Raw genomic sequence first — 27,927 nt, 5'->3', positions numbered from 1 at the left:
GTTCGATTGGTTGGCAGAGCGGGTTTTGAAATGATGACCCGTTTACGTAGTAGTAGGTCATACCACACTGCATGCGGGATTACTGCGAAGCGAACAGGCTGAGGTGGGGGTTCTTTTTGTTGTTGCTGGCAGCCAGATTTCTAAGCAGCCACATAAAACCGGTCGGTCCTGTGGACACAAGACTTGAAGTGCCCAAGCCCGACCTTTTCTCTCTTCAGCGTTTCGCTCTTGTCTGCATTGCATGGGCCTAACTTACCACATTTCCGGTTGTATGGATTTAACTGCTAAACATTTTCCCAATATTCTTCAACGGTCAACCCGCTTCGCATAGGGAAGTCAATAAATCGGGCCTCCCTTGGCACTCCTTGTAAACAAGAATAGTATCCATCATAGACCGAACATCGCCGCAAAAGTGCCGTCAAATCAACCGATTCAAGCAACAAAACAGTACCCACCCACATCACGCGCCCCGCTTCATACAATTTTTTTTTGCCATTCAACCCACTTCGGTGAAGTGGTGACTCGCGCTGATAACCGCGCCCCTTCCCATCCCTCCACTCACCAACCACTTCCCCAGACCAACTTCCCCCTCAAAATAAGCCATCTCATCAAAAACCACAACACGGCACACAATCCGTATAGAACCGCTCTGTCAGTATCAGGCCCGGCTAGACCGAACCTTCAAGTCGAGCCGCGCTGCTTGGATCCGACCGAACCAAAGCGACATCCACCGCTGAAGGGTCTACCCGATTGCTGCCGAACAAAGAACGAAATAGTTCGACAAAAGCATCCCCCGAGAAGACGTTCGAAACGATGGCAGGATACACCGGGCGCCGAGCGCCCAATGTTGCTCAATACCTGCGAGAACTGAATACAATCCAGCCGGCAACCCCGGCCGCATCGGCCGACGGCTTTGGAGGAAGCCTGGATGAAGATCTCATGATGTTCACCAACACACAATTCTTCGACTTCGAGACGGGAGAGAACACCGACTACCAGTCGCAACCGCACAAAGAGACACCGCCGAGCACAGTCAGCCCGAGCGAGACCCAACAGCCCATGTCGGCGGCCGCATCAACGACGACGATGGACGACTTTAGCAGCATGGACTTCATGTCAGGTTAGTTAGTGCATGGAATTCGTCAGGCGTTTTCCTGCATTTGCGGTTACACCTGTGTTTTGGTGTTTCATTTCAATCGCGCACATCGGCTCCATACGATCTACCCGTTGCCCACCTATTCTTTGAGGACGGCCTTGTGACAGGGTCACGGGCACGTTCGAATTGCTTTTCTTTTTTTTTTTCCCCGACGAACTGTCATGGAGGGTGATTGCCTAGCAATCAAGGCAACGAAGGGTCCAGTTGACGCGAGAACCCCGACTCTGTCTGTCCCCTGCGCCCTCTATCTCCCTCTCTCCATTCACCCCCACCCATTGCAGCCAATTCCAACGCTCAAGTGAGCAAACAAAAGTGATCTTGCAGACTAGTTTCCGCAAGGGCATCGTTTATGTATGGCTGAATTTCTGGCCATGTTGGGGGTCGCACACATGGGTTGTGTGGGGAATTTGTCAGCGGTGATTGGCGGGGGACATGCATCGATGGTGCAATTCCGATGGCGCCATATCCCGTGATTGAGCAATGCACCACACACCAACTCGGGAATGCCCAGTCCGCCCCTCGGAAACAAGCATCCATCAACGGCATTGGCCCCGGGTGCGCTTACAGCCATCTAGGAGCTTGTCAACATATGCAACTTTCTGCACCTAGCCCTGCCTTTAATCTCACCCATGACATTGCTACCATATGGGACGCTGGGCGTCGCCATGCTTTTTATGTCTTCGCTGTCGCTGTCGCCAATACCGTCCACGTTCCTCCCTGAGATGCCTATCCATTGCCACTACAATATACATTCTTACGCTGACACGAAATGACAATGCGCGCAGGCGACCTTAACTTTTCCGACTTTGGCGGTCCATATGCATCATCAACAATGCACAGCTATCCGGAGCCCCTGAGCAGCCTACAGTCAATCCAGCCAAACCCACAACAGGCTTACCCCATGGCCCCACCTTCACAAAGGCCACTGCCGCAGCAACCAAATGCCTTTGTCGCACAACAGCAACAGCCTAGGTTAGCAGCCTCATCCACCAAGGTTCGGTCACCAACAGAGCAGACCAGGCCGACGAGCCAGGATGAGTCATCGCGCCTCGCTGCTGAAGAGGACAAGCGTCGTCGCAACACAGCCGCTTCTGCGCGCTTCCGCGTCAAGAAAAAGCAGCGTGAGCAGGCACTCGAGAAGAGCGCCAAAGAGATGAACGACAAGGTCAATGCTCTTGAGGGCCGTATCAACCAGCTTGAAACAGAAAACAAGTGGCTGAAGAACCTCATAATGGAGAAGAACGATGGCAATGAGGATATCGCCAAGCTCTGGAAGGAGTTCAGCGCAAAGCAGCAGGCTGGTGATGGTGACAAGAATCCCAAGGCCGAAAAGAAGAAGCCCGTAGCATCGCCAGAGGAACATGAGGCAGGTGACTTTACGGGATGATCCGTATGGTCGGGGGGCATTATCACCATATATTTCGAGATTCCTGTCTGCATCTATATGGCATTTGGGTTCTAGTATTGTTTACTGTCTTCATTTTCTTTTGGAAATTTGGCGTGCGGAACTATGGCGTTTCTTCAAAACTTAGCGGCCTTTGGCGGGTGACAAATGGAACGGGCGGTTGTGGCTGGTTTGCCATGTTGTGATTAATACTTTTTTTTTTGTATTTGGTCGGTGTTCTTCCATGGTGATCTTTTTTTTTTTTTTTTTTCCTTTTTCGATACCCCCAGCCGCTCGTTCACCGAGTTCGGCTTTGATTGGGATGAGACTTTATCAAGTAACGAGCCAGTGAGAAATAGATTTACGTCGTACGATTTACACGCATGTACAAACATGCAGTCTGGGAGTGTAATCGTGAGTTGAGAGCTGGGCTCATCTTGTTTGGCCGATTATAGGAGATACCTTCTCTCCTGTCGATCGAAGCTTACGTGCCATATCGTTGCCTCACTCGAACGCCCATCAAGTCCAATTATGGCAGTCAAAAAAGATTAATATATTAATGAAATGAAGTGGAGACAGATCGGAAAACAGACACCGAGGATACAAACCCACAGAAGAATTAGTGCAAGTCTAGACGGAGTACATTCATTGCACAATAAAGTTCAGCCACTGACTCTCCCTCTCCTGTCGATCGTGCCGCGGAAAATAGAAACCCCCTTTTAGCTAAAAAAAAAAAAAAAAAAAAAAAAAAATAGGTTAACAGCAAGCTGCAGAAAACCCAAAAGACAAAACTAAAACAGACTGGAACAGGTGTCTAAGCCCTCATACTCGACAATTTCTACTCCATCTCACTAGCTCGTTCGACACCGGCAACAGCGCTGTGGTCCTGACCACCGATGTTGGCTCCGCATTCTGGGCAGCGAGCGAGCTCCATGGGCATTCCACACTCGCCTATTGCAAACTAGATAGAAGAAAGACGGTTTTTGTAATCAGCAAGCTGCAAACAAAGAAAAGGACAATGCCAAGGGGGAAAAGTTGTGAAGGTTTTCTTTCATGTAGACTTACAGGGTGGCCGTTCTGGCATTTGTACCAATGCCCAGAGTGCGTGGCGATGCCGCCAGGGCCGCTCACCATGGCCGACTTGATGTCGTCCAACTCGGCGGCCGTGACGGTCTCGTACCTGTCCTCAAACAGCCGGAGGGAGTCCTCGACCGCAAGCCCGAGCTTCTGGGCGCCGTCGAAGCGCAGCTCCTTGCACAGCCGGCGGGCGGCGTCAAGCAGGGTGCGCGCCGTGTCGGAGAGCTCAGCGACCTTGCCGCCCCCACCCACTAACGCCTCGAGCGCCTTGGTCATGTTGGCGTAGCACAGTGTCAGCTGGACGCTTGCGCGGGGAAACCTGTCCGCCGTGCTCTCGCCGATGAGCTCGGCGCAGGTTTTGAGGGCGCCGCGGGTCGCCTTGGTGAAGGGGGTTTCCGCCGCCTGCTCAGACTTGGCGACGTTGCGGATCCGGCTTTTGATGCTCACCGTGTCTCGCAGCTTGACGTCTTGCATCTGGTACATTATAATTGCCGCACCGTAAAAGATATCCTTCTCTACCGCGAAGACGTGCTGGGTGCTTGGGTGGTCATGGCTCTGATCCTTTGTGCCTTGAAGGCGCTTTCTCTGGTTGATAGCATCACCCAGTTTCTTCGAGGGTTGGTTTTCAGTCCGCGTACTGTTTTGAAGTGCCTTGGCTCGATTGATCAGCTTAAATGACTGGTCGTAGCGACTCTGGAGAACTTTGGAGAGCTCCGCGGGTGTCACATTTCTAGCAATAACTCCATTCCGCGACTTTTGGAGGCTTTCCTCAGTCCTCTGGAACTCTGCCTCGAGGGCTTGGATCTCGATGCGGCCCTTGGCCAACAGTCGCTTTGTAGTCTCGTCCATGACTGCGCGGTTGATGACGCGATTGTACCGCTTGGTCGAGAACTGGAGGATGGGACGACGACACTCTGGGCAGCCGGGTACGGGCTTGGCAAGGTCCGACGAAATGTCCTTCACTCCCGTATACTGGCCATTTTGGTTGACAAGGTAGACATCATGCATGCCGACATGACCATCCAAGGACTCTGCTGTAAAGATGTGGCCGCAAGACAGTACCACCACTGGAGTCTCGTTGACGTCGATCTCAGCGTACGTCTTAAACTCAATGTAGTCGACGACAGAGTCCTCCTTGTCCCGACACTGGTGGCAACAACCCTCACGGCAGTCTTCACCACAAACGCTTGAACATCGATGGCCGCACTTGAGAGTCTTGGTACAGCGCTCGTTGCATGGGAGTCTCTCGCAAGGCGCTGCGCATGGCATGGGACATGCACCCTGGTGCTCGCAGTGCCAGATACAGGGCTCGATGCATGGTGTACATGGCTCACTGCATTTACGTCCACACGCCGAGTGTGGACAACGGACCTAATGTTTGGCGTTAGTTCAAGACGTCTTTGGTGAAGAGGCATTGGGGGATTCTTACTTCGCACTTATTACGGCATGGTCCACAATCATCGCCACCGTGACACTTCCGCTTGCATTGATGACTGCATGTTGAGGACGGCCGCTGGCAAATAGCGGAGCAGACAGCATGCTTCTTATTCGGAGCGCCCCCGTTCTGGTCGCCGTTGGTCGTGCAACTGCCACAATCCCCAGTACAGCCATGACCACACGCGAGAAGCTCTTCGCATGGGACTGGACAGTGGAAAGCGCCCGATTCCACGTTAGTGGAACATTTGACTCTCACCTTGTGATTGCAGCCAGGCACCGTCTTCTCCACAATAGTCTTGCACTTTAGCGTCTGCACATCTTGGGTCTTGTAGCAGGGCACCTTGTTCATCATGTGGCCGCATGGCAATTGGATCCCATCCAGTGGTTCCAAGCAGGGCCCGCAATTTTGACCACAGAGATTACGACAAGGATGGGTGCAGGTTTGGCGAATCCGGGCACACGGCTGGGGACAATTCCATACTTTATGCATGCTTTCTGAGTGGCACTTTGCCATACAGCGGTGTCCGCATCTTTCGAGTCGCTTGTCACACCTGAGAGCGCAGCCACCCTCGGGGCTTTTGATCTGGAAGTCTTCTGGGGTGGCGCACTCGATAGGTGTTTCCCTGTGACGCTCACAGCAGAGACTGATCTTATTGCCGACATTGCCTTGCTCCTCAAGGAGTTGATAAACATCCCGCCACATTTGTACACCTGCAGCGAGATAGGTGTTGCTGTTCCCAATGATATACATACCATCCCTCGCCCGGCTGAGGAGAACATTGATTCGGTTCGACGTTCGCAGGAAACCGACCTTGTTTTCCGGATTGCCTCGCACCAGCGAAATGATGATTATCTTGGCCTCTTCTCCCTGGAAATTGTCGACGGTCGCGAGGCGGAGAGTCTGAGCCAAAGATTTTCGAACAAATAGCTTGTCCCATTCTGTTTGAGGTGTCGCCTCCTCCGAGTCGGACTTCCCATGAGAGTCCGCAGCAAGAGCCTCCTCATCTTGGTCACTCACAAAGATGTCGAACTCACTGCTCAGAGCTTTTCGTAGATTCCGCAGTTGCCCAGCATAAGGCGTGAGCACGGCAATATCTGACTGAGAGTACATACCCTGACGCACCAGATGCCGGACCAAGGGCACAACCATGTCGACCTCCCACTTATTTGTCTTGGAGGTCGACCGATTCTGGCCGGCTGCTTTGTCTTCCTGATGGTCATGCTCCAGCCAGAATAGATTTTTGCGCATGCCAACCACGTTGGGATGATTCAAAACGTTTTCGTGGTCCTTGAGACCCGGGTACAGTGGGATTCGATAAAGCCTTGAAATCTCTGGACGGGCTCGCCGCTGTATGTTAAGCTTGGCCAAAGGTATAGGCGCCATACCTGACTCACCAACTGCACGTCTCTCAAATTGGCTGCGGTTGAGCTGGAATGGAAGACCCTTTGACGATTCCAAGCTTAGATCATAGTCGGTAATCTGCGGCCTCAGCTGCTGGTGGTCACCAATCTGGATCAGGTGCTGCACTCGTGGCATCATGGCGGAAAGTAGATGGGCCTCAAGCACCTCTGCAGCTTCTTCGCAAATCACCACCTTGGAACCAACCAAGCGTAGCATTTCGATATCTCGGGCCAGGCCTGTGGTGGTGACGCCAATGATGTCTGCCTGTCTTAGGACTCGTAAATCAACATCCTGATGGGCATTCTTGATATTCTGCTGCTCTTTTTCCATCTGGCCCAGGCTCGCGCTAATCCCAGCACTGTAGTAATCAAGAGCCTCTCGGTGTAAAGCTCCGGTCAAGGCCTGGCGTTCAGTACCCGTGAGCGAGTTGATGTTGATTTCAGCTCTCTGGATGAGCTGGCTGATGTCGCCAGAAGCATCCGAAGGAACATGGTCAAGTTCCTGTCGTGCTAGGCCCTGACGGACCCAAGCATCCAAAGGGTCAGAACCGACAGTGGTGAATCCTTCCTCGTCTGCTTTGAAGAGCTGATCGTGAATAGAGCGATGCTCCTTTTTAAGAAAATGCCGCAAGGAATTGCCATCCGGGCGCTTTTTAGACTTGTGTCGTATGTGCAAATGTCTTAACAAACTTCCAAGATCGTCCGAGTACGTCTCCAAATTGCCGTGTGCTCTCCCGACGATCATTTGCTCCAATTTGGTCTTTTGCTCGCCTTGTCTGCTGACTACCCGCAGATTCTTGCCCTCAAGTTCTGGCACCCGACTCCGACCCCCGATTCGAATGACCTTGTCAATACCAACCTCCATGAGATGCTGTAGAAACTGGTCCAGGGCATGGTTGGTGTAGCATATCACCTATTTTGCCGGAATAAGTCAGCTCGCATATTCGCAACTTCGCATCTGTTAGAAAATGGGGCTCTCTTTGCTAACCATGATTGGGCCAAGGCTTGTTTTTGACTTGCATGCCAGTAGTGCACGCGTCAACTGAACACCAACATATGACTTTCCAGTACCCGGAGGCCCTTGTATGAGTGCGTACTCACGGGTAAGGGCGGCTGTAAGTCCCTCGCATTGGCCCCTGTCAAGTCCAGTCCGCGACTCGAGCACCCTCAAGAGCTCCTCGTGATCAGCCAGGCTGCTGGAGGGGTCAAGTTCGAGAGGGTGTCCATCTGTGGTGATGGTGGCCAATTGAAACTTGAAGCCGCTTGTCCGAGCATATTCAGGTGGTGGAATGACTGTAGCCAAGTCCTGCTGTTCCTCTTGTCCCCTTGGTAGAACCCATCGAGAGAATGCAAGTTTACACATTCCAATCATTGTTTGAAGATTCCTCAATATGGGAGCAAATGTGGCCGGGATGATTGAGGGAAACTCGATGAGAAATCCCTCGGCGCGCTCATCGTAAAGCCTCAATAAGAGTTTTGTCTCATTTTCTGTCCTCTCCAGGAGTTTCACCGCGATTTGAGGGAGGCCTTGATTGGGAACCAGCATATGGGTCTTGCTTCCAAACTTTCCATCGGCCGCTTTCCCGTCGGCCTTGCTGTTGTTCCCCCGGGCATCTTGTGGTGCTACAATAAAGAATAGAACAAAAGTCTCGCTGTTATTAGAGACAACAAATGCCACAAGTACACCGTCATCTAGACGAGATGAACTCTCCCACCATTTGCGCTGCTCCAACAGTGGTAGCTTACGAAGCTCCGGCGGCTGGAGAAATGACAAATTGATACCGAGACCACGCTTATCCGCGAAAATGTGATTCAAGTGAGCCCCAGAGTAAGCATGAGCACGGGTCTCTTGCTTCCGCAGCCAGGGGAGAGAGCATTTGTTGAATATGAAGCCATGAAGCAGCTTGTTGATTGGTCCAAACGTGTCGTGCCGTAACAGACGAAAGTGAGTGTCCAGATGTCGCTGAACAGGGTCCTCAAAGATGTGCGGCATAGTCCAGTTCGTGGAAGGTAGATATTCAGCCTCGTTACTCATTATCTCAGCAGTTGTAGGAAGCAGCCGGATCTTGGTGATATCCCCATGATCGTTGTCGTGCCGTCCGCCAGCCTGGGGGAGCTGTAGAGGAAATGTGGACTGAACCACAGAAGATCGACTTGGGATGACTGATGGCTGGGACTCAGTTTGACCTTTGGCCAATCTTGCGCAGCGGCCAGCATATGTTCTTAACGGAGTGACAAGTGAAGATGCTTTGCCTGGATCGTCGGGGTTTAGCTCAACGGAAACTCGATCCAAAAGAGTAAATATCTCGCCAAGGTTATCGTTGAGGCGGGCCTTAATCTCTTTCTGCAGGAGCTGCTCTACTACTTCGATAAGAAGACGCAGAACTTGCTTGCTGTGATCTCGCGCTTTCTCATTGTTCTCTCCGGTTGCCAGTATGAGAAGATCTTGACATGTGCTCTTAATAAAGTCAACTGCTCTTGTGCCGTCTGAGCCGCAAATGAAACTATAGATAGTTCCCACATGTGCCTCAATCGAAAGACTGTTCAGAAGCTCGTGATGTGTGATAACCTCGAGGAATGGCTGGACAACATCCAACTGTGCTGATTCGTCTTCTGCCTGGAAGTTGAGAGTCTCCCGCACGTACTTCAGGCCGTTCAGCTCGTCGCTGACCAAGTCTTTGGCTAGCCACTGATGCCACTCGCGGAAGTTGTTGTTCAAGATCCCCAAGGCACTTGACCAGAAGCGGGCAAGCTTTCGGTGAGCAACTAGATTTTCGTAGGATGGGTCACTAAAAAGCAGGGTTCTCCATTCGTTGAAAGCTGATCGGGCTCGAATATCGTCCTCTGTCTGTCTTGGATTAGGTAAATTATTCTGTGCTTGACTCTGGCCTCGCTGCATGCGGGCGTCACCATTACGTATGGGCAGTGACCCTCCGCGGCCGCGCCCGCGGCCACGCCCACGGTTTCGACCAGATGGGGCCATGTTGGACTGAATGTGAGAGACGCGAAATAGAGTCGGTAGAAGGTAGATGGGTGTGGTGCTGAAATACTTGGGCAGGAATCCCAGTCTGATGTGCGCAGAGTGTGAGAGAGAATTCAGGAATGGAGATTTCGGTAGGGCAGCATCCAGATGTGAGAGTTGCCACGGAACGGAACAGAAATCCCAGAAAAGTTGATGGTAGGAAAGTCACATAAGAAGAGTATGTTTTGGATATCAATCTCACGGGAAGATTTGAATTCTTTGTTGGGGAAGAGGAAAGTTGACATTCAATGATGGATATAAAATCTTGGGTGGATTTTCATGCCCAAAATTCTCCCTGCAAAGAATAGAGAAGCAGAGTCGGGGCTCATGGTGCCAAAAACAGAGATGGGGAAGGCTGCTTGCTGCCCAAGTCTTCAAGAGCGGATGTCCTCATTTGCCAGCCTATGGTCAAAGGATTTCTGAGGGCATGTACTTCCAGTTGCCAACGAATAGTAATGTAGCTTTTCATGTGATAGCAAGATAGACAACACATCAACGGAGAACGCAGCAATAGGAATGCAGCCTTGCCTGTCGTGTAACCTGTCGGAGGCCGTCCAGTTTTCACACACTGTGATGAATAGCCGGAGGACTCGACGCCAACAACCACCGGAGGGCTTAGAAGGTACTAGATATGTCCGACATTGATTGCGAGCCTGTAGAATGACACCTATGGCATTTCCCTGGTCGACATAAGCCTGGCTTATAGACGGAAGATTTGGCCGGGGCGACCATGATAAAATCTTTTGCAGCCATGTCGGAATATATCGTAGGCTTGAGCTATACGGATCCGAGCAATCAAAGGAAGGCAAGTATAGTTAGTTTCAAGGACGTCTAACAAAATAACCAGTCGTGATATGTTTGAAGACAGGTGCCTAAGGCATGTAAGGTGAGGTAGCTGTCGTCGACTTCCTTCCTCATCAGATGTCGTTGGAATTAAAGCGTCGGGTTAGGGTTCTGCAACAATTCCAACAATGTCGAACCCCACCCCGCATCAATCGCCCTCTGTACGCGTCGATCGCGCGACTACAGCTCCAGCTTCCCACCTCAATCTCAACGTCACCACCAACTCCAATCGGGTCACCAAGGAAGTTGATACAAACATGGATCAACAAAGCACAAATCCACTTCTACCACCCTCAGAGGTATCACCTCTTGAGCAGGAAATACTGGATGAGTATGAACGCTTGGCCGAGAATATGAAGACGGTGCGATTTACTCCTCCCCCGCGCATTCCTTTCAAAGCGACATTTTTCTTCAACCGTTCCATACCAAAGACAGAAAAAAATAAATAAAAAATAAAGATAGAACAAAAACAAGTCCTATTAAATTACTAACAACAAAGTCGAGCGATGGCAACAGCTCGCCTCCACCCTCGACCACCTAGCCAGCGCCCCGCCGATCGAGATCCTCGACGGCCTGCGCGACCTGGAGCGCAAAACCAGCCTGGTCTTCACCCTGCTCAAGGCGAGCGTCTACAGCATCGTGCTGCAGCAGGAGATCGAGTGGGGCGACCAAGCCGGTACCGGCGGCGCGGCTGGGGAGGATGATGATGAGAGCAGCGATGGTGGACGCTGAGAAAAAGGGAACTTGGAGTGGGAGGGGTACCGCTAATTTCTGAAGGCCGGAAAAAAGACGTCGCTGGCCTTTTTATCCCCGAATGGAGGGGAAACAAAAGAATCCCCGGGCTGTTCATACCGAATTGCGGTCGAGTGCCCAAAGACGGGACCGCAAGTCTATTCCAGGCTGCTTCGCGGCTGACCTGGTGCCTCGGATGGCATAGGTCAAGCCATCTTGGTCTTCGCTCAGGTCAGGGTGGTAATATCGGTTCCGCCAGAGAAGACCGACGCTGAAGAAGCATGCCTTGTGCAAGAATCCGATTTGCCGGGAGGCAAGCAGTGCGCATTTCAGGTAACAAGGTTGCTCAAGGGCAACATTGGTTGACAAAGACCCAGGCTGATTCACGCATGACATATCACCCATTGAGTCTAACCCGATGGGACTATCCGTCTAAAAGTGTCTTCAAACTATATGCGTAGGATTACAGAGCAGGAGAGAGATGTTACAAGAATAACATAGGAGGTACAGGAAGTTTTATGTACATGGAGATGGTGTGATGGGAACAGAGTCTTAGATCACATGACCACCGTAGTAAACCTTCCTCACATCAACCAGCTTCTTGCCCCTGCCAATGGCGATTGCCTCGGGGTCAGGCTGGCTCTGAAGAGCCTTCATTGCAGCCTTGACGGTGTTCATGGGGTTTCTCGATCGAGGGATGCTTGCAGAGAGGTCCTTGATACCGGCCAAGCGGCAAATTTCGAATAACCTGTGGGAGATGCGCAAACCAAATCCTAGAGGTGAAAAAAAGATTTTCATATTAGTCACTGAGTTTGCAGGGGTACGCATATGTCCAAGCTAGCGGCACGGATAAAACTCACCTGGCGGGCGGGCAGCCATCTCGACGACAGTACCCGCTATCTTGACCCGGACTCTGCCGTAAATGGTCCGATCCTCGTATCTCCGGATGGGCACCATGTTCTTGATAGCCATGAGCCTCGCCTTGTGCATGGCAATTTGCCCGTCGACCGACTTGGCCTCGCCCAGTCCAATCCGGCCGTTGCCGTTGCCGACGATGGTCATGATGTGCCAGCTCTGCACCTTACCCAGACGAGTCTGGTTGGTGACGAAACGCTGCACAAGAATCTTGTGCCTCAGACCTAGTATATCCTGAACCGACAGTCCTGTCTGCTTCTTGGCCTGCTGGTATTTGCCCTCGTCGTCCAGACCTTCGTCCGCCGGGTCGACCTGGCGTTTGTACAAGCCTGCAACGCCAGGCACCTTGTCCATCAACGCCGGGGCGATTGCAGTGTTGGATGGCTGGCCGCCGTCCGTCATGGAGGAGCGGTTGACCATGTAGTTGAACAAATCCGTGTGACTCGGGGTGTACTTATCCAGCAGTGCGTTCAACTCGTCCTCCGACATGTTCTTGAGATCCTTTTCCAGATTGAGGCCCTTTGGTAAGAACGAACGCATCCAGCTGTAAAAGTCCAAAACAAACTCGGGGCCTGTCATGAAACGCGCCCTGGTGTTGGGCGGCGGTTCCTTCTTGGTGCGCTTGTCAACGACGGGATCGATCTTGGACAAGTCCGATAGGTAGCCAAGCCTGTAGGGGTCGATTCGCACTCGGCCCTGAACGGTCAGGTCCCTTGGATCAACGGCCTTCTCACCAGCCTTCAAGGCCTCCAGCTGCTCCTGGGAGTAGATCTTTTCCATAGCGGCCAGCTCTTGCTTTGTGAGCTCGGGGAAGGCCTCGTTCGTCGCCTTGGAGACGTCCTCCTCCGTTACCAAACCCATGGCCTTGGCGTGCACGTTGGAGAAGCGCGGTCTTCTCCTGACCTCTGCCGGGGCTGATGCGTGGAATTGTCGTCGGCATGTCGGAGGCTGTTGTACTTGCGTCGCGGCAAGTACACTTGAGGGCACGGCAGCGTTAGGCGCACCGCCGAGGCATCGCCGCGAGAGCAGGCTCCTCGCCGCAGGACGTGCTGCGCTCATTACTGTTGTGGTCTGATATTGTACGATTGGCCCTGGGAAAAGGTGCAGCAGCTTGTCTCTGATAGTTGTTTCTTTGAAGCCTGCTCCTCGATAGGGATGCAGATTACCTCGCCATCGCTCGCTTTTGCTTGCAAGAGACAGTCTTCGGCGAATACACGATGTGTCTGTCTAAGCTCCCATCAAAAAATTTGGAGAGCTTCCCGTCAACCCCTGCTGATGTATTAGACCCACTATTCTACGCGTGAATTCACCAATAGTATCGAGGTTGCGCTCGTGGGTAACGCCCCACCCAACTATGGACTGCAAAAGGCGAATGGCCTGTAAGTACCTAGGTACCTATCTGAGATGCTCTCTGGGCAAAGCAATTCAATTCAATTCAAGCTTGAGTGTCACCAGCGCAATTGCTCATATACCGTAGTAGAGGCTACCCATGAAACCCAGGAGACAGTTGGACAGTAAAAAAACCAGCCCTGCCGATGTGAATGACACACAAACTATTATCTATTTATCAGTGATCCATGGCAGTAGTATTCCTGAAATAACCGTTTGCGACCTGCACATGCCTCCAATTGGATAGTGCACGTGATTGTTCAGGATATTGATTGACAAACCCCCCAAGCAGGTGGTATCAGCCGACGATGAAACGGAAACGGGAGGTTCACTCCCACTTTGCCTGTCGTCAGGGGCCCGTCTCAAAAGCCGTTACGCTGAAACAGGCCTTCCCAGCAGTCGACCCGCCCGATGGCCTCACTTGCTTTGGTTGGACGACGCCCGTTTTCCCTTGCCGCGTCACACTTCACCCAATCATTCTGATTGAATTTCTTCCCAATTTACCTCCGCATCCTTCCTTTTCACAGTTGCATTTTTCTTATCCAGCCGTGTCTATCCATTTAGCATATCCAACCCTTTTTATTTATTTCTATTTTTTTTTTTTCGTCGAGTCCGTGTTGTACAATTCTTCTGCCCTGCAGCGCAAAGGCAGTAGTAGCCCCCGTCTGTTAATCCGATCATTTACTTCTTCATCTTCTCTCTCCCTCTATTATTAGTACACCTTTCTTCAAGCATCTACAAACGTCGACGACAAGACCGATCGGGAAATCATCAAAGGAATAAATACGATCCGCCGTATCTCTCCGCGAGATCTCAGCGACAACCAACAGCACCTTCCGACTACACCTAAAAAGAAAACCCCCACAAAACAAACACAATGGCCAGCCCTTCGGCCTCAGCCACACCCGCCGCGGGCCAGTTCGACTGGTTCCGCTCCATCGGCGCAACCCCGGAGGCCGTCGCCGTCCTCAACGACCAGCCCATCCTCTTCACCATCCTGCTCGTCGTGCTCGTCGCCATCATCCTGCAGATTACCTTGATTTGGTACATTCACTACGCCACCATGAAGCCCGAGCAGAAGAAGAAGAAGGACACCAAGAAGCCCGCGGCAGGGAAGCCCGGCGCCAAGCCGCCAGCAGGAAGATAAAAAGGCTTGGCGCAAAAAAGGATCCGCGATTTGTTGAAGAGGGGAAACGGAGTTGAGATATTTGGGGGAGTTGGCTTTATTTTGGGTGGTTGGAGGGATTTGAAAAGTGTGTTATATCAGGTTGGGGGAAGTCGGAGTGGCTGGCGCTGGCATTTGCATTTGGGAATGCGACAGGCTGGACGGGTCGATTCGTCATGCTGCTCCTGCCGTCGATGGTTATCTCCCCGACAAGGTCAGCATATGCTTCCTCGTCGATCCGCGGTGGATTCATCAAGCCTCGCCTCGTCGCCCAAAACGAACCAAATCTTTACCCAGGCGTCCGGGATCGACAGTAGCGTCAATGGTGGGCAGCGACCTTCTCCCACCGACGAAAGGGCATGTGGTGTGGTGGATTTATTTCTTGCATATATGCGTGGTTGGCTTGACTCTTCTGGCTCATTGCCAATTTGTCTATTAACGCACAGCCGAATTACCAGTTTCCATCGCATCTTTTCACTGTTTTGCTCCGTTTGTCTTGTGTGTGTTTTGGGAAAAGCCTATCTTCCGTCGACGCCAGCATCGGCTGGCTGAGTTGTGTTTTGTAATGGATTTAGACATGTGCAGTGTGAAGCAAGGGATGCATTACAGATTTACTACCTCTTCTCAAGTTGTGTCCTACTCCTCCATGCGGTGGAACGGGAGGCCAAAACTCCTCTCACATACAGTTTCTAATGTGACAATGGATTTCGAACGGCTTTTCAGTTTCAGTAAGTACCTAGGTCTATAAGACAAGACTAGAGGTAAGAATCGGGCCAATAGCAAGTATCTAAATCTAAATTCAAGTCTTAGCAACTTTCCAGCACAGATTTACCCTTATACGTTACCACGTCTCCCCGGAAAATCAATTCCAATTTCCAATTATATCTGTCAGGACATCTTGAGACACGATATATTGTTCATGTATGTATGGCCCAGCAGCTGATTTAACTCTGATTCCAGGAACCAGCGGCGACGTCATCTCTCTGTCTCCCTAGCCCGTACATACCTATGTTGTCAGCATGATTCAGGTGCCGCATTGAGCGTCTGAGAGACAACGACGGTACTCACATCTCATCCCACGGCGTAATATGACTGGAAAGAGTATCATCGTTCACTGTATGTTGTCCATCGTACACCAACATGTGTGATTCCTCGTACACATACTCATCCCCAAATTCGTCCACAAATACTTGATCGTATTCCTCAAATTGGTCAATATGCTCGGACCTTGAATATTGACTGGCCGTGATGTCGGTTCTCTGAGACTCATCCGCGAAATAGTCTTCAAGAATGCGTGCCTCACGTTCAAGAACTGTGCGAGGAGCGAGACTTGATGAAGAATACGGACGGTCTTCAGCCTCAAGCTCGAAGTCATAGCCAAACCCAATATATGAGCTAGCCAATTCGTTGTCGTTGCCGGGGACCCACGAGTAGTGACCCATATCGTAATAGTCGACTGTATCCCATTCTTCATCAAGATACTGATCATTGTCATAGTCATCTCCATATGAATCGTCTTCCTGAAAAGTCTGCCAGGACTGTCCATATTGAGGAACGCGTGGGTGATATATCTGCATGTGTTCCCGCGAACTACTGTCGAATCTTTGATCTTCGCTATGAAGAGATGGTGGCCCTTCCTGCTCTTGGGTACATTCTGGGAAATGCAGAGGGCCGTCAAGGTGGTATCTCAAGTCCCAGCTGGGTCGATCATCCATATCATGTAAATCTGAGTGGAGTCCCAGTTTAGCGTCGTCAGCTTCCACCTTATCATTGCCTTGCTCTCCTGATGACAGCCCTTCTGGTTCGAATTGCTGAGAGGGATCGTGGACAGGATTAAAATCTCCATTGAGCTGTAGATCCACGTTAGCACCAGAGGCTCGATCCTGGGGTAGCTTCTCTAGATAGAGCTTCGTGTTTGAAGGGCCAGCCTGTAAGACTGGCCATATCATCTTCCCGATTCCGTCAACATAGTCGTATTTATCAGTGAAACGACGTTCTTGTGTAGAATGTACTGGGCTGGTCTGCATGTCAGACGCTTCTGCAGTTCCCATGGCGAGCGAGGCAACCTTCTGTCTCAATGAGGATGACTGGGCATCGCTCGCGAGCCGGGCCAAGACTGAGCTGATTGAGTGTAAGAATGGAGCACGTTGTACGACTTCCTGTATAGGGGTCAATGAAAACTCTTTCAAGATGCGTCATACCGCAAATGTGATTTTACCTGGAGATACCGCATGTTGAAAGCGGCTGGGGCAATCTCGAGCAGTGATGGAGATTCAAAGCTGCGAAGTCTCCTGATTTGGGGAGTAGGCTTCTTGATACCCAAGAGTGTATATAGTGAGCCCCTGACTAGTATCATCACGCTATGGTCGAACTCAGCACTCGAAAGCTGCTCAGGTTGGCTGGGAACATTGACAGAAGATTGTTGCATCGAACGTTTTGTTCCTGAGCGAGTGACGCGAGACGAATCGGCAGATGTGGCTTTTTGTACCGGTTCTTGCTGCCCTGTTGCGCGTTTATTTGCGGGTTGTGTTACAAAATCAAACCAAAGACGACAAGTTAGTCGCCGAATTTCAGCGCGCGCCGTGGTCTGTTGGCATACAAGATGATTCGAGCTGTTTGTCAGATGTGTGATGTAGAAGAGAGACCCGGGAACATGCTGCCCGTTCTCATCCATGGGCCTGGGGCAGCGGTTCAGCTGCAAGCCCAGAAGTTCCCAGGCCTCCACTTGCTATTAGTCTTATATATATCACGGGTTGTTCAATGTTTTCTAGGTTACTCACGGAGCATGCCCTGATGGCATTAACAAGGCGTCTCTCGTGCGGAGACTCGTCTGCTACCATGCTCAGGCCACAGGTCACGACGGGATCGACATGTAGCCTGCATGGGCTTGCCCGTTCAACCCATAGCTCACCGGCTGAGACCTTGGAAGAGATCATAGCGGGAGTCACGCCAGTTAACCATTCGTCAGGAAGTCCCAGGGTAAGTTCCGACTCTAGTCGCAGTTTTCCTGGCAAACTTCGCAGAGCCAACTCGATTGAGTCCAGGGGCAGCTTTGCTTCTCTCATGGCATGTTGGGGGCCGTAAGAATGATGCCAGGCAATGGCGATTTCGACTATCCCCGCTTACGGGAGCTAGTGAGGTCTCGATAACCAAGACTTCGATGAAGAGCTTCAACTTCAATGAGAAAACAGTCTGAATGCACAAAACAAAGGCATGAAGGCGAAAGCGCCGTTCAAAGATACCTATTGAATGGGAGTTTAAGAAAATCATTGTGAGACCAGAAGTTGGAGAAGGTACGGTGCCTGACTGATTGACTAGGTATTGGTCCTCGTCATAGAAAGCACCCGTCGAAGCTAGGTCGCTCCTTCCTGCACGACTTCAGGATAAGCCAAGGATTCCCACGCACTTCGGTCCAATACAAGTTGGGAAGGAAGGCTCGATGATTGCAGGAGTTCCACACCGGTTTGCCATCTCACACATGAAAAACAAAACCCGGACACTGGATCTTGACAGGCAGAGGCAAAGGTGCCCTACCTACCTACCTACCTAGGATAGGTAGGTAGATACCTACACCTATTAATGGAGTGCAGGGAGGAAACGAAAATCAATCTTATCATTTGATAACAAATGTACATGAATTAAACCCTGCGCAAACAAGACAAAGGGCTGAAGTTCTCTCGCTGCGCTCCCACCCTCCTCCATTTATCTCCCCTTTGACCTTGTCTGACAATTAATTACATACCAACCTTACCATGTCGCTCGCTCCATGCGACGAGAAAATAAAAACAAAACGGGAAAGAGTCTGTCTATCAAGTCTCCATATCGTTCCCTGTTTATAGGTTGTGTGCCATTTTTGATGTTTCTTTCCAAAGTCCAATTCCATCTCGCAAGTTTGTCCCAAACACACAAAAAAAAAAAAAACAGTAGAGGCACATAAAATCAACGCACTCAAGGCAAAAAAAGGGTCGACAAAAAGCCAACCTTAACCCTGGCAGCAGCAGCTCCCGTCTAATATCTCAGGATGTTAACCCGAAATACAAACGACGCCGAACTGTGCACGTCCTTGGCCAATGATAATGGACCTAAGAAAGAAGGTAAAAGCAAACGTTTCAACGCCATATAAGAGCCTGATGGGATGAGAAATCTGTCTGTCATCCGTGGAAACCCAGTATTGAACTCGTGAATAAACGTAACTTTTTTTTTGTGGGTTACAACCGCCGTCTTGTCTGCAGTCTGACTGAACGAGTGAAACCCTCTATGCTCATTGATAGTCGTAGCTGATAGAAAAAATAGAGTAGAATATGCAAATGCTTGGTAAAGACACGGGTTGATCGAGTGGAGGATAAGATATATAAGTCCAAGCGATCGTGTTTAGATGTGAGTTGAAGCTTCAGCCAGGATACTCAACGGGAGTTGAGGGACAAGCTTTGAAAAGGACTAGCGATGTCCGCTGGCACAGAGAGAGGCGACAGTGCCTCCTCATGTGGGCCCGGCCCGGAAGCTTGTGGGGTAGCCATGCGAGCACGGTAGTCAATGCCACCTTGCGAAAACCCAGCGGCAGTGTACGCGTCAGCACTTGGGACCATGCCCGTATTCCCGTATGGCATGGACCCTGGAGCGCGACCAGAACCAGGGAAACCCGCGTAGGCCGGAAAGTAGGTAGGAGGTGCGAATGTAGTGGCAGACGGTGGCGCTACCCTTTCGGTCGAAAAAGGCTGTGTAAAAGTTGCCGCTTGTTGCTGGAAACTACGGGCACTCTGAGCCGGCTCGGATTGTGCATGCTGGCGACGATCAGAGCCGGCAACGCCACCACCGCGGCCAAGCCCAACAGCTCCCGGACCAACGCCGCTGGGTGCTTGCAAACCGAGCGGAGTTGCAAATGAAGCTGGGTTGATGGCCGACATCCAAATGCGGGTCTTGTAGATCTTGAAGAGATCTGTGACGAGTGAGTTGAAGTTGATGTACGAGTCGGCAAAATAGTAAAAGGTCAGCTTTTTCCAATCTCTGAATAGATATGACATGTTAGCATCGCTCCGAGTATGTTCGTGTTTGATTCGAGTGGGCAGGGAATGCTTACACCTGGAACTCGGCATCAAGAATCTCCATGTTCAAACCATGCTCCTTAACCTTCTGCATGCAGACTCTCTTGGCTTTGGCTTCGTTGCCTTCTTTGTCCCGTAGATTCTGAATCTCATGGGCTTGGGCGAGTCGCTTGATGAGCTTCGGCTTCAGTTCGCCGCTGCTAGGAGGCTCCTGCATGTGGTGTTGACCAGGAGGACCCATGCCACCAATAGCACTGCCACCATTCGATGCAGCCATGAGTCCCGCGCCTACACCGTCTTGAGCAACTCCGGCGTTCTGGGAGTACATCATGAGCCATTTGTACTGCTCCTCGGCATAGTGCTCCTTCAGACGCTTGGCCTCATTCCAGTCTACGTTCTCTGCTGCAACCGTTCCCAGGTCGGTTCCTCGGTCGGCCTCCACAATGACCAAGTCGCCAGCCTTAACGGTGAGCCCGGTGCCTTCCTGTATGTAGAAGACATCGGCTCGGGCGCACTTGAACAAAACCACATGCAGAGGCGTCAGGCGATTCGGCTGGCTGATACCATACATGGCACGGTGTGGCGATGTGGCTCGGTGAGATATGGCAGCGTTCATTGCGTATGGGTATGGACTAGGGTAACCAGCCGATGGGCCCATGGATTGCTGTGCCATCTGCAAACCAGAACCGCCGGTGAAGTACGTAGCTAGTATATCCCGGTCAGTATATCAAAAGGTTACGATTCTCATGTGAACAAGGGTACGAGTTTATGCTTACCAGTAGAAGGGGACTGGTACGCCGGGTTCTCGGGGTATGGAGATGTATAGTCGAGTCCGGACTGAGGCTCTTGCGACAGACCCTCTTGTCCCAAGTGCTCACCGAGGGAGCTAATAGACGCCTGCCTCTGGGGCACATCGGCAAATGAATGTCTGCGGCTTTGTGGCTGGTCTCCAATACCTCCAAAGCCTAGAGCACTGTGCCAGTATGCCTTTTTCATGGTCTCAATCTTGCGGTTCTCTGCGGAGAAGGGTGATCGGAACTGAGAAGTGCCCCCTGGAACGCCGAATTCACTCATCCTACGGCCGTAAGCCCTCCTGGCGTATTCGTTGTCCTGACCCTCTTCCAGCTCATCGATCGCATAATCAGACTCCTCGGGTACGGATGCTTGCATGCCGTATCCGTTACTGCCAAGCCCATAGCCTGTGGAAGCCCGGGGTCTCAGGCGCGAGTTGTGGTATTGCTGTTGTTGTCGCAACATGGCATTCTCTCGGGTCAAGAACTCGATAGTTTTGGATTCGGCTGACTGCTGTTGCTGCTGGCTCCCACTCATGGACTCGTTACTCTCGTCGTCGTCCTCGACTTCCTTCACTTTGCCGAGCATTCCATCGTTCGACATCTCGCTAAGCATACTGGGACGGGAAGGACGGTGTTGTAGGCCAGGGTGAGGCAGCTGCCGGGTCCGACTTCCCATTGTAGAGGAGGGCATCATCGGGTTCGTGGGGGTATCCGGATCCAACTGACCTACAGAATACGACTGAGATCGATAGGTCTTGGGCGTAGGGTGTAGGGGGATCGCGAAGGGGATTTGTGAATTAGCAACCGGCTCCCTAGGACCAGGGGAAGTTTGGGCCAGGCCATGCTCGGGATTTCCGAAGGGAGAACCAGTAGTTCCCGGCGGGTAGGCCGTCGTAGGTGAAGGAATATGCTCTGCTAGCCGGGACGGCAACTCTTTCCTCTCAGAGCCCCATATAGCCGTGCCCCAGGGAAATGTAGAGCCTCCGGCAGTGTGTGCACGGCTGAGGCTTGCGGTCTGTCCCGGAAGATTGCCCCATGTCGCAGCACCGGTCTCTACGGACGGTGTGCTCGGGTGAGATGTGGTGGGAGACATGGTGCTGCTCGCAAACGAGTCCTTGCGAGGTCGAATAGCAGCCTGACTAGTGTCATTCAGCCAAGAAGCTCGACGGACCGGTTTGTGAGGTTGTACCACAGGTTGAGCTTGGTCTTGGCGGTGGTCGCCGTCGTCATCAGAGCTAGCCAGCGCCTCCGAGTCTGGTGTTGCGCGCCGGTTGAGTTTGTCCAACAAGATTGCCTGGCTACTTGGACCACCCACTGGATGGCCCTGGCCAGGCTTGGGCTGGGTAACTGCCTTCAAAGTCCCAGAACTCATGGTGATGACTGAAAAGTGATAGAGCAGGCAAGGTTTCTGCTGCGATGAGGGAGGAAGTTCAAAATTCGAGAAGTCGCCTTGATACTGCCTTGAAGTACACGAAAGAAGGGTTCAACTGCGTGATTCTAAAGCCTTATACTTGGAGAAGTAATGGCGGTCGTGAGATGGAGATGCAAATAGTTGCCGAACAAAATGTCAAAAATGTCTAGGTCAAGGTCAGTGACGTGAACAACTTCAGGAAGAGGTGACGGACGTAAGAGGGTTGCAGGCAAGTGTCCAGAAAACGAAAAGGAAATAAATGAACAAAAAAAGATGCTGTTTGTGGTGGCTGGGTGGTAATGTGCATATGCACATATGCAGTGCGTGAAGCCTAATGTTCTGTCCATCAAGGTTGAGGGAGGCGTTCACGCGACCACAATAACATGTGCAAAATCCGCCAGGCCTAGGGTTTTGAGGTACAGATTGTCTGCTGAAAAAAAGCACTCGGATCATCTCTTACGAACCCATGGCTCTAGGCAACTCAACAGCGGGTGGCGCTGCAGTTGTTGTGTCCCGGAGATGAACACATGGGGTTCGGAACGACTGGGAAATCTATTCGAGGGCATACGAACAAGAACTCATCAACAATAGAAGTGAACACTTACAAACAGTAGCAAGTGCTGATGATGAAATCTATCGACAAGGGGGTATCGAAGGAAATGATAGTCTAGTAAGCTCGACGGTGTGCCGGTCTGTCAGGTGTTCGTGAAAGTCGAGTGAGACCACTGCCTATAAGAGAGTTGCTCTGAAGTCGCCAACTTTATTTCCTTGTGACGGCAGTTCGTTTCGCTTTGAAATCGCTTGCGAGTTGCCGCAATGTTGGTGTAATCGGGTCCACGCCGGAACAGCGACGAGGGGCAATATTAAACGGAATATCTGGATAGGGCAGACCAAGCCGCCGATAGAGTCCGGTTGAAAAAAAAAAAGTTGCTTGAAGTAGGTCGCAAAATGACAACAAATAATCAAGTAATAAATGCAAATGATTCCCAAGGTTGCATTCGACCGGGTATCGTCGCCGGTCCTGTCGTTCCGGATTCGCCGGTTCAAACTTTGGCTCGAAGGTGGCCTTCTTCCCAGTCCCTGAAACGAGGAACGTGGCTATGGAGCAGAAGACGATGGGGCGAAGCCAATCTACTGTTGCTTGAGTGATCCTAAACCGCAAAAACTGCAGCAATAATCTCCTGGCAAGCGAACGAGTTGCGAAAGAACTATGCGCGGCCCATTGTCAGGTTGGGCCTCGATGGCTGTCTGTCGCACCACACCAGACCGAGAGATGTAGCGACGATCCTGTCCCAGCCGAGCACACGCGACACGCGTGCTATTCAACGGGTTGCTGCGGGTGTGGCCGAGGTGTTGTCCTTTTGAAGAGCTTCGCCCAGTTGGAAATGGGCCAGTATTTTTGGTATTTGCCTGACTTAACTAGGTGCGTAGTGGCGGGCACACAGGCGCAAAAAAATAAAAATAAAAAAAATAAAAAATAGAAGAGGAAAAGAAAATGATGTGGGATTAAATGGGTGGTCGTCAATTCAAGATTGAAAAGGCGGCTGTTGGCAATCGCAGACGAGACAGGTGCCCAGGCAGAGAGAATTTCACTTTAGTTTCCACCCGCTAGTGATGTACCAGCTCAAGCTAGGATTTGACTTATTGGCTTGCTGCGGGATTGGAGCGGCCAACTGCGTGGTGGAAGGACGAGAGGGGCAGGTCTGTGCTGTGCCTTGTCTCTGGGTGGACGGACGGGCGAGACTCTTTTTAGCAGCCCGTCAACGTCTTGGTCCAAATGCAGAGTGGCTGGAGCGACACGGGGGGGAAACGCTAACAGGAAACGCCGAGACCTGAACCAAGCACACGTTATATATGCGGGTTCGCTTCCCTGAAGGCGATCTTGAGACCAAAAGGCATACGATATTGACGGGATGTTGATTATTGTGTCCACAGTGGGTGAGAGAGAGAGTGAGTGAGAGATAGTAACTAATTAAATCGGTTGTCTTTGTAAAATTAAACAAATGATAAAATGGTAAAAAGACAAAGAAGTTGTGAAAGACGGGCCGGAGAATGGAAGATCTGCACGAACTCTGGGGCCCTCACAAAAGAAGGATTTGGAGGTCGAGATCCAGTGGACAAGGGCCCTGTTTGAATTCTGCATGGTGGTGGCGTGCATCTTCTCCGCTTTCTAGTCTTCCATGGGCAAGGATGCCCGCCCATCTTTTGCTTGTCAAAGCTCGAGGGGTGTCGTAGTACGGGAAAGGAGGGGTAGCGATAAATGAATTTCCACCCGCGCAAAGGCCTTGGTCCACTCAGAGGCTGAGCTGTTGAGCTTGCCTGCAAAAAGGGGTCACAAGGGTGCAAGAGACCTGGCCATGATTTGCCCAATCAAGGACAAGGTTTTGCTCAACCTACCGACGTAGTCTGGTCTGCCCTCCATCGCATCATTGCAGGTTTGAAAAGCGTCGAGATCTCCAGAGGAAGAGGTATATGCTACTTAGTGCGTTGAGGTGATGAAGAAGAGTTGGACGAACGACTGACGACTAACTACCTTACCTACTAATTCTTTCCTGATTTGCTCCCCATCTCCTGCTACCTCACTCGGTTTTGTGCATAAATCCTCCAACCGGATCAGGACGCCACGCGACTGATGGACTCAGCGACTGTGCTTTGACAGGCAAACTTGTTTCCATCTACGGCTGCTGGAATGTCCCGAAAACGACGTCGTAGTTCCTAAGCTAGACTAGCTGACAACGTCCGGCCGTTCCCTGTGGGTGTAGCAAGTATATTCCAGGTGTCTGTACCGCTCGGCCTTTGGACTAGCCCGTCGAACCAGTCGAGCCTCCGCCGTTTTCGACCCCTGACCCCAGGGAGCAACCAAGGCGACTCAATGCGAGCGTGGTCTGGCATATCCTGGTGAGTGATTGCAATATTATCCCAGTGAACGAAAAAGGCTGTCGCTCCTGAACGGGCGATCTAGCATAGGCTACAAGATCGCTGGAACAGATTTTCATGGCGCACGGGCAGAAATCATCCTGGCTAGCCTGTCTACAGTATACAGTACACCACGTCCTACAGTACCAAAGTAGGTATTTTTATAGGTACCTTACTTTCCAGTAATACTTTACCTTGATGTTGGTCTCAGCTTGTTTGCTTACCGCCAAACGGTGTTGTGCGGAGAGTACAAAGTTGCTTCTTCTATATAACAAGGTAGTCCTGGCAAATTTGACCCTGGGACTTCGGAGGATTCGATTTAAACATTTGCAGTAGCGCAGTAATCAGAGACCTGGGCGGGCGGCAGCACAGTCATTTGGGACAGACAGTGACGCCCGCAGATTGGTGTCGTTTCATCGAATGGCAGTATATGGGACGGAAACGTCACATATTTTCGCGGCAGGCTCAAAACGCAAGCCATCGGGCATCTTTCGAACGAAGCGGAGGCAGCCCGACGCTTTCCGCGGACCGTCTGTGGGGCCCGGTAGAATGACGGATCCACGAATACTGCTACCTAATAGTAACACTCACTTCACTGTACGTCCAGGCCAGAACTCAACCCACTGATCCCCTGTCCTCGTGGTCACCACGCCCTGGATTTGACTTCATCCCACCAATGTTTGCAGTTTGCAGAGAACAAGCTTCTACGTACTATAACTAGGTGAGAAGCATGCTAGGTACCATGTACGTAGTACGTGATATGATAATTCCTCAATCCAAAGATGAGTCCAGGTCCAGGTCCAGGTCCAGGTCCAGAGGTTAGGTGTGTTTTACACTGAGTATCGTCGTAGAACGCAAGGAAAACCACATCATGTCAGAGCTACTCCTAATGGCAGCAAGGTACAGCCCATCACCTCCAGCTATCACACGCGGCCAAAGGAACAAGAAAAAGTTTTCATATCAGCTCTTCAAGCACTAATTCCAACTTGTAAAATGAATGGTTTATTTAGCAAGGAGCGGCTTGCTGCCAATCAGCCCCATGGTTATGCTTGCATAGCCGTACGAGTACTAGAAATTAGCTCTACTGCACAGGCCAGGACCTGCTCTCTGTGGATTGAAGATTCTGCTTCGCGATGTGGAATCGCTCATTACGTACTTCGTAGATTGAACTAGCATCTCGATGGCAAAAGGCTAGGCGACCACAAAACCCCACCCTCGTGCTTGTACAGAGAACGCGGCGCGTTCCCGAGTGGGTGCTCCCCTCGAACCGCTTTCCCATCACGCCACCACGAGACACCACACCTGTTTTACGACGGAGAAGAGTAAAAGAGAACAAAGAGACCAATCAACCTGTGTAGATCGCCACGAAAGTATGGGCAAAAAATAAAAAAATAAAAAAATATATAAAAAAAATACCCCGCTCACAATGCGGGCCGGATTAGATTGTCAAACCGGAACTTTACTTCGTTTCCTCATTGTTGACCTGATGGTGATCGTCTTGAGAAAGAGTCAATTTATGACTTATTCGGAGCTTCACCCCGGATTCTCAGGGTCCCCGCCGCTCACTGTTCCATCCATCCACATACCGCAAGAATTCGAATGGAACCTGAAGTTGGTTGGCTCAATGAAAGAAAAAAAACTTTTAGCGGACCCCCGCCCCTCCTCAATACCTTACCTGACCTTCCTTTAGGCTCACCCCCCTCGAAATTTCAATGTCAATTTCCAATGTAGCAATCCCCACCCCTCCTAGCTAGGCTGCATATTAAGAGAACCTTGGTACATCTCCATACCGTATGTTGAGGATCATATGAAGAATATGACCAGAGGCAACGGACCATATTTTCTGCGTACGGATCAATACCTTTTTCGAAACCGTTCACCGTGTCAGGTAACATCCCAAAGTTGTGCTTGAGTCCAGTAACTTGAGATTTGGCTTTGTTAACCGAGGCTCATGGAATAAACACGCAGTGGGTATTAAGAGATATATTGCAGTTATGATACAGCTAAATCCAAGGATCTCTTTATCGGCACACCATTAGAACCGCACCCGGGAAAATAAGATACAAGCAGCCTTCCATCTGTATAATCACGAGCCCTCGTCAAGCATCAGCCCGGAACTGTGTCCAACGACCCCTTGCCAACAGTTGAAGGGGGAGCCTCGCCCTTTTGAGCACGCAGCTTCTCCTCAAACTTTGCAAACTCTTTGGCGGCAATCTCTTCCTCCGGGTCCATAACCTGGATAACTCCTTGGACTTCCTCGATCTGTATACAACTCATGTTAGAATCCGGGAAATCATCTCGCAATCAAGAACCGGACGGGGAAAGCAAACTTACATAGTGCATCAGCATACCCTCAATGCCATTCTTGAGCGTAACAGTGCTAGAGTCACAGGTCCGGCAGGCGCCACGGAGCTTAAGTAGGACATTGCCATTCTCGAACCCCCGGAACTCGATATCACCACCATCCTCTTGGATGGCAGGCCTAATCCGCGTCTCCAGTAGCTCCTTGATCATCCCCACGACTTCACTGTCGTTCTCGTTGTAGCTCAGGCTGTCCACCTCGCCACTCGTCTCCTGGCCATCTTCCGCGGACGTATCGCTGCGCTCCACAACGTTGACAATCTTCTGTCCCGAGGTGATGGCTTCCGTAATCAGGGAGAATATCTCGGGTCGGATGTGCGCCCAGTTCGCGTCAGAAGCCTTCGTCACAGTGATGAAGTCGGCGCCGTAGAAGACGGACTGCACACCGTCAATGTTCATAAGCTGTGCGGCCAACGGCGACGGATAAGGCGGTGCGATCGTTGAGCGCGGGTTAAGATACTCGATGTATGGAGTTGAGATATCTTCGGGCAGCACGCGGTGGTTTGGTAGGAACTTTAGAGCATCCGCGTTTGGCGTAGGCTCTGTCTGGATGAAAATTGTTCGTCGACTGTCCGCACCGCCTAATATCCCTCCCCGTATCTGCTGTGTATGTAGCACCGGACGCCGCGGTACCGCAGCCCATGATGGCTTGGAGCTGGAGTGTGCTGCTCGTCGAGTGGCGAGGTTGTAGATACTAGAAGTGCCTGAACTCGTCCTAACCTGGCGTGGACGCCAGAGGACGCTCATGGACGTCCTTAAAAGCTTGGTTGCCGTCATTGTTGCGGCATTCAAGTAAAGTCTTGGTGTTGAGTAAATGAAATAAAAGGAGCGAAAATCGGCTTTTCAGCGGTTATAGAAATGGAGGCTATGAATGCATATTAC

General features: G+C 51.2%; 8 protein-coding genes across 8 annotated transcripts; 3 read left to right on the top strand and 5 right to left on the bottom strand.

Annotated features, from left to right (window-relative positions):
• Positions 1-247: 247 nt before the first annotated feature.
• PgNI_06086 (uncharacterized protein) lies at positions 248-2,986 on the top strand. The gene is made up of 2 exons (XM_031126115.1): positions 248-1,120; positions 1,942-2,986. Exons 1-2 carry the CDS (start codon positions 814-816, stop codon positions 2,541-2,543), a joined length of 909 nt encoding a protein of 302 aa, XP_030982270.1. The 5' UTR covers positions 248-813; the 3' UTR covers positions 2,544-2,986.
• Positions 2,987-3,218: 232 nt separating this feature from the next.
• PgNI_06085 (uncharacterized protein) lies at positions 3,219-9,767 on the bottom strand. Its single transcript, XM_031126114.1, has 4 exons — positions 7,444-9,767; positions 5,047-7,368; positions 3,606-4,988; positions 3,219-3,501 (listed from the first exon to the last, which is right to left on the bottom strand). Exons 1-4 carry the CDS (start codon positions 9,436-9,438, stop codon positions 3,379-3,381), a joined length of 5,823 nt encoding a protein of 1,940 aa, XP_030982267.1. The 5' UTR covers positions 9,439-9,767; the 3' UTR covers positions 3,219-3,378.
• A 681-nt stretch (positions 9,768-10,448) lies between these two features.
• Positions 10,449-11,052, top strand: PgNI_06084 (uncharacterized protein; the record flags this gene model as incomplete). The annotated part of the gene is made up of 2 exons (XM_031126113.1): positions 10,449-10,682; positions 10,837-11,052. 2 exons carry the CDS (start codon positions 10,449-10,451, stop codon positions 11,050-11,052), a joined length of 450 nt encoding a protein of 149 aa, XP_030982268.1.
• A 552-nt stretch (positions 11,053-11,604) lies between these two features.
• PgNI_06083 (uncharacterized protein) lies at positions 11,605-13,026 on the bottom strand (the record flags this gene model as incomplete). Its single annotated transcript, XM_031126112.1, has 2 exons — positions 11,605-11,825; positions 11,913-13,026. The coding sequence occupies 2 exons, from the start codon at positions 13,024-13,026 to the stop codon at positions 11,605-11,607; spliced, it is 1,335 nt and encodes a 444-aa protein (XP_030982265.1).
• Positions 13,027-14,233: 1,207 nt separating this feature from the next.
• On the top strand, positions 14,234-14,503 carry PgNI_06082 (uncharacterized protein; the record flags this gene model as incomplete). The annotated part of the gene is made up of 1 exon (XM_031126111.1): positions 14,234-14,503. One exon carries the CDS (start codon positions 14,234-14,236, stop codon positions 14,501-14,503), a length of 270 nt encoding a protein of 89 aa, XP_030982266.1.
• A 1,082-nt stretch (positions 14,504-15,585) lies between these two features.
• On the bottom strand, positions 15,586-17,586 carry PgNI_06081 (uncharacterized protein; the record flags this gene model as incomplete). The annotated part of the gene is made up of 3 exons (XM_031126110.1): positions 15,586-16,680; positions 16,740-17,249; positions 17,302-17,586. 3 exons carry the CDS (start codon positions 17,584-17,586, stop codon positions 15,586-15,588), a joined length of 1,890 nt encoding a protein of 629 aa, XP_030982263.1.
• An 800-nt stretch (positions 17,587-18,386) lies between these two features.
• Positions 18,387-23,272, bottom strand: PgNI_06080 (uncharacterized protein). The gene is made up of 4 exons (XM_031126109.1): positions 22,374-23,272; positions 20,340-21,934; positions 19,599-20,268; positions 18,387-19,525 (listed from the first exon to the last, which is right to left on the bottom strand). Exons 2-4 carry the CDS (start codon positions 21,727-21,729, stop codon positions 18,925-18,927), a joined length of 2,661 nt encoding a protein of 886 aa, XP_030982264.1. The 5' UTR covers positions 21,730-21,934; positions 22,374-23,272; the 3' UTR covers positions 18,387-18,924.
• A 3,518-nt stretch (positions 23,273-26,790) lies between these two features.
• PgNI_06079 (uncharacterized protein) lies at positions 26,791-27,822 on the bottom strand (the record flags this gene model as incomplete). Its single annotated transcript, XM_031126108.1, has 2 exons — positions 26,791-26,946; positions 27,019-27,822. The coding sequence occupies 2 exons, from the start codon at positions 27,820-27,822 to the stop codon at positions 26,791-26,793; spliced, it is 960 nt and encodes a 319-aa protein (XP_030983017.1).
• Positions 27,823-27,927: the final 105 nt, after the last annotated feature.

The sequence above is a fragment of the Pyricularia grisea genome, chromosome I (assembly GCF_004355905.1).
Source record: "Pyricularia grisea strain NI907 chromosome I, whole genome shotgun sequence".
NCBI classification, from domain to species: Eukaryota; Fungi; Ascomycota; class Sordariomycetes; order Magnaporthales; family Pyriculariaceae; genus Pyricularia; species Pyricularia grisea.
This window is presented reverse-complemented; position numbering and strand designations above follow the sequence as displayed.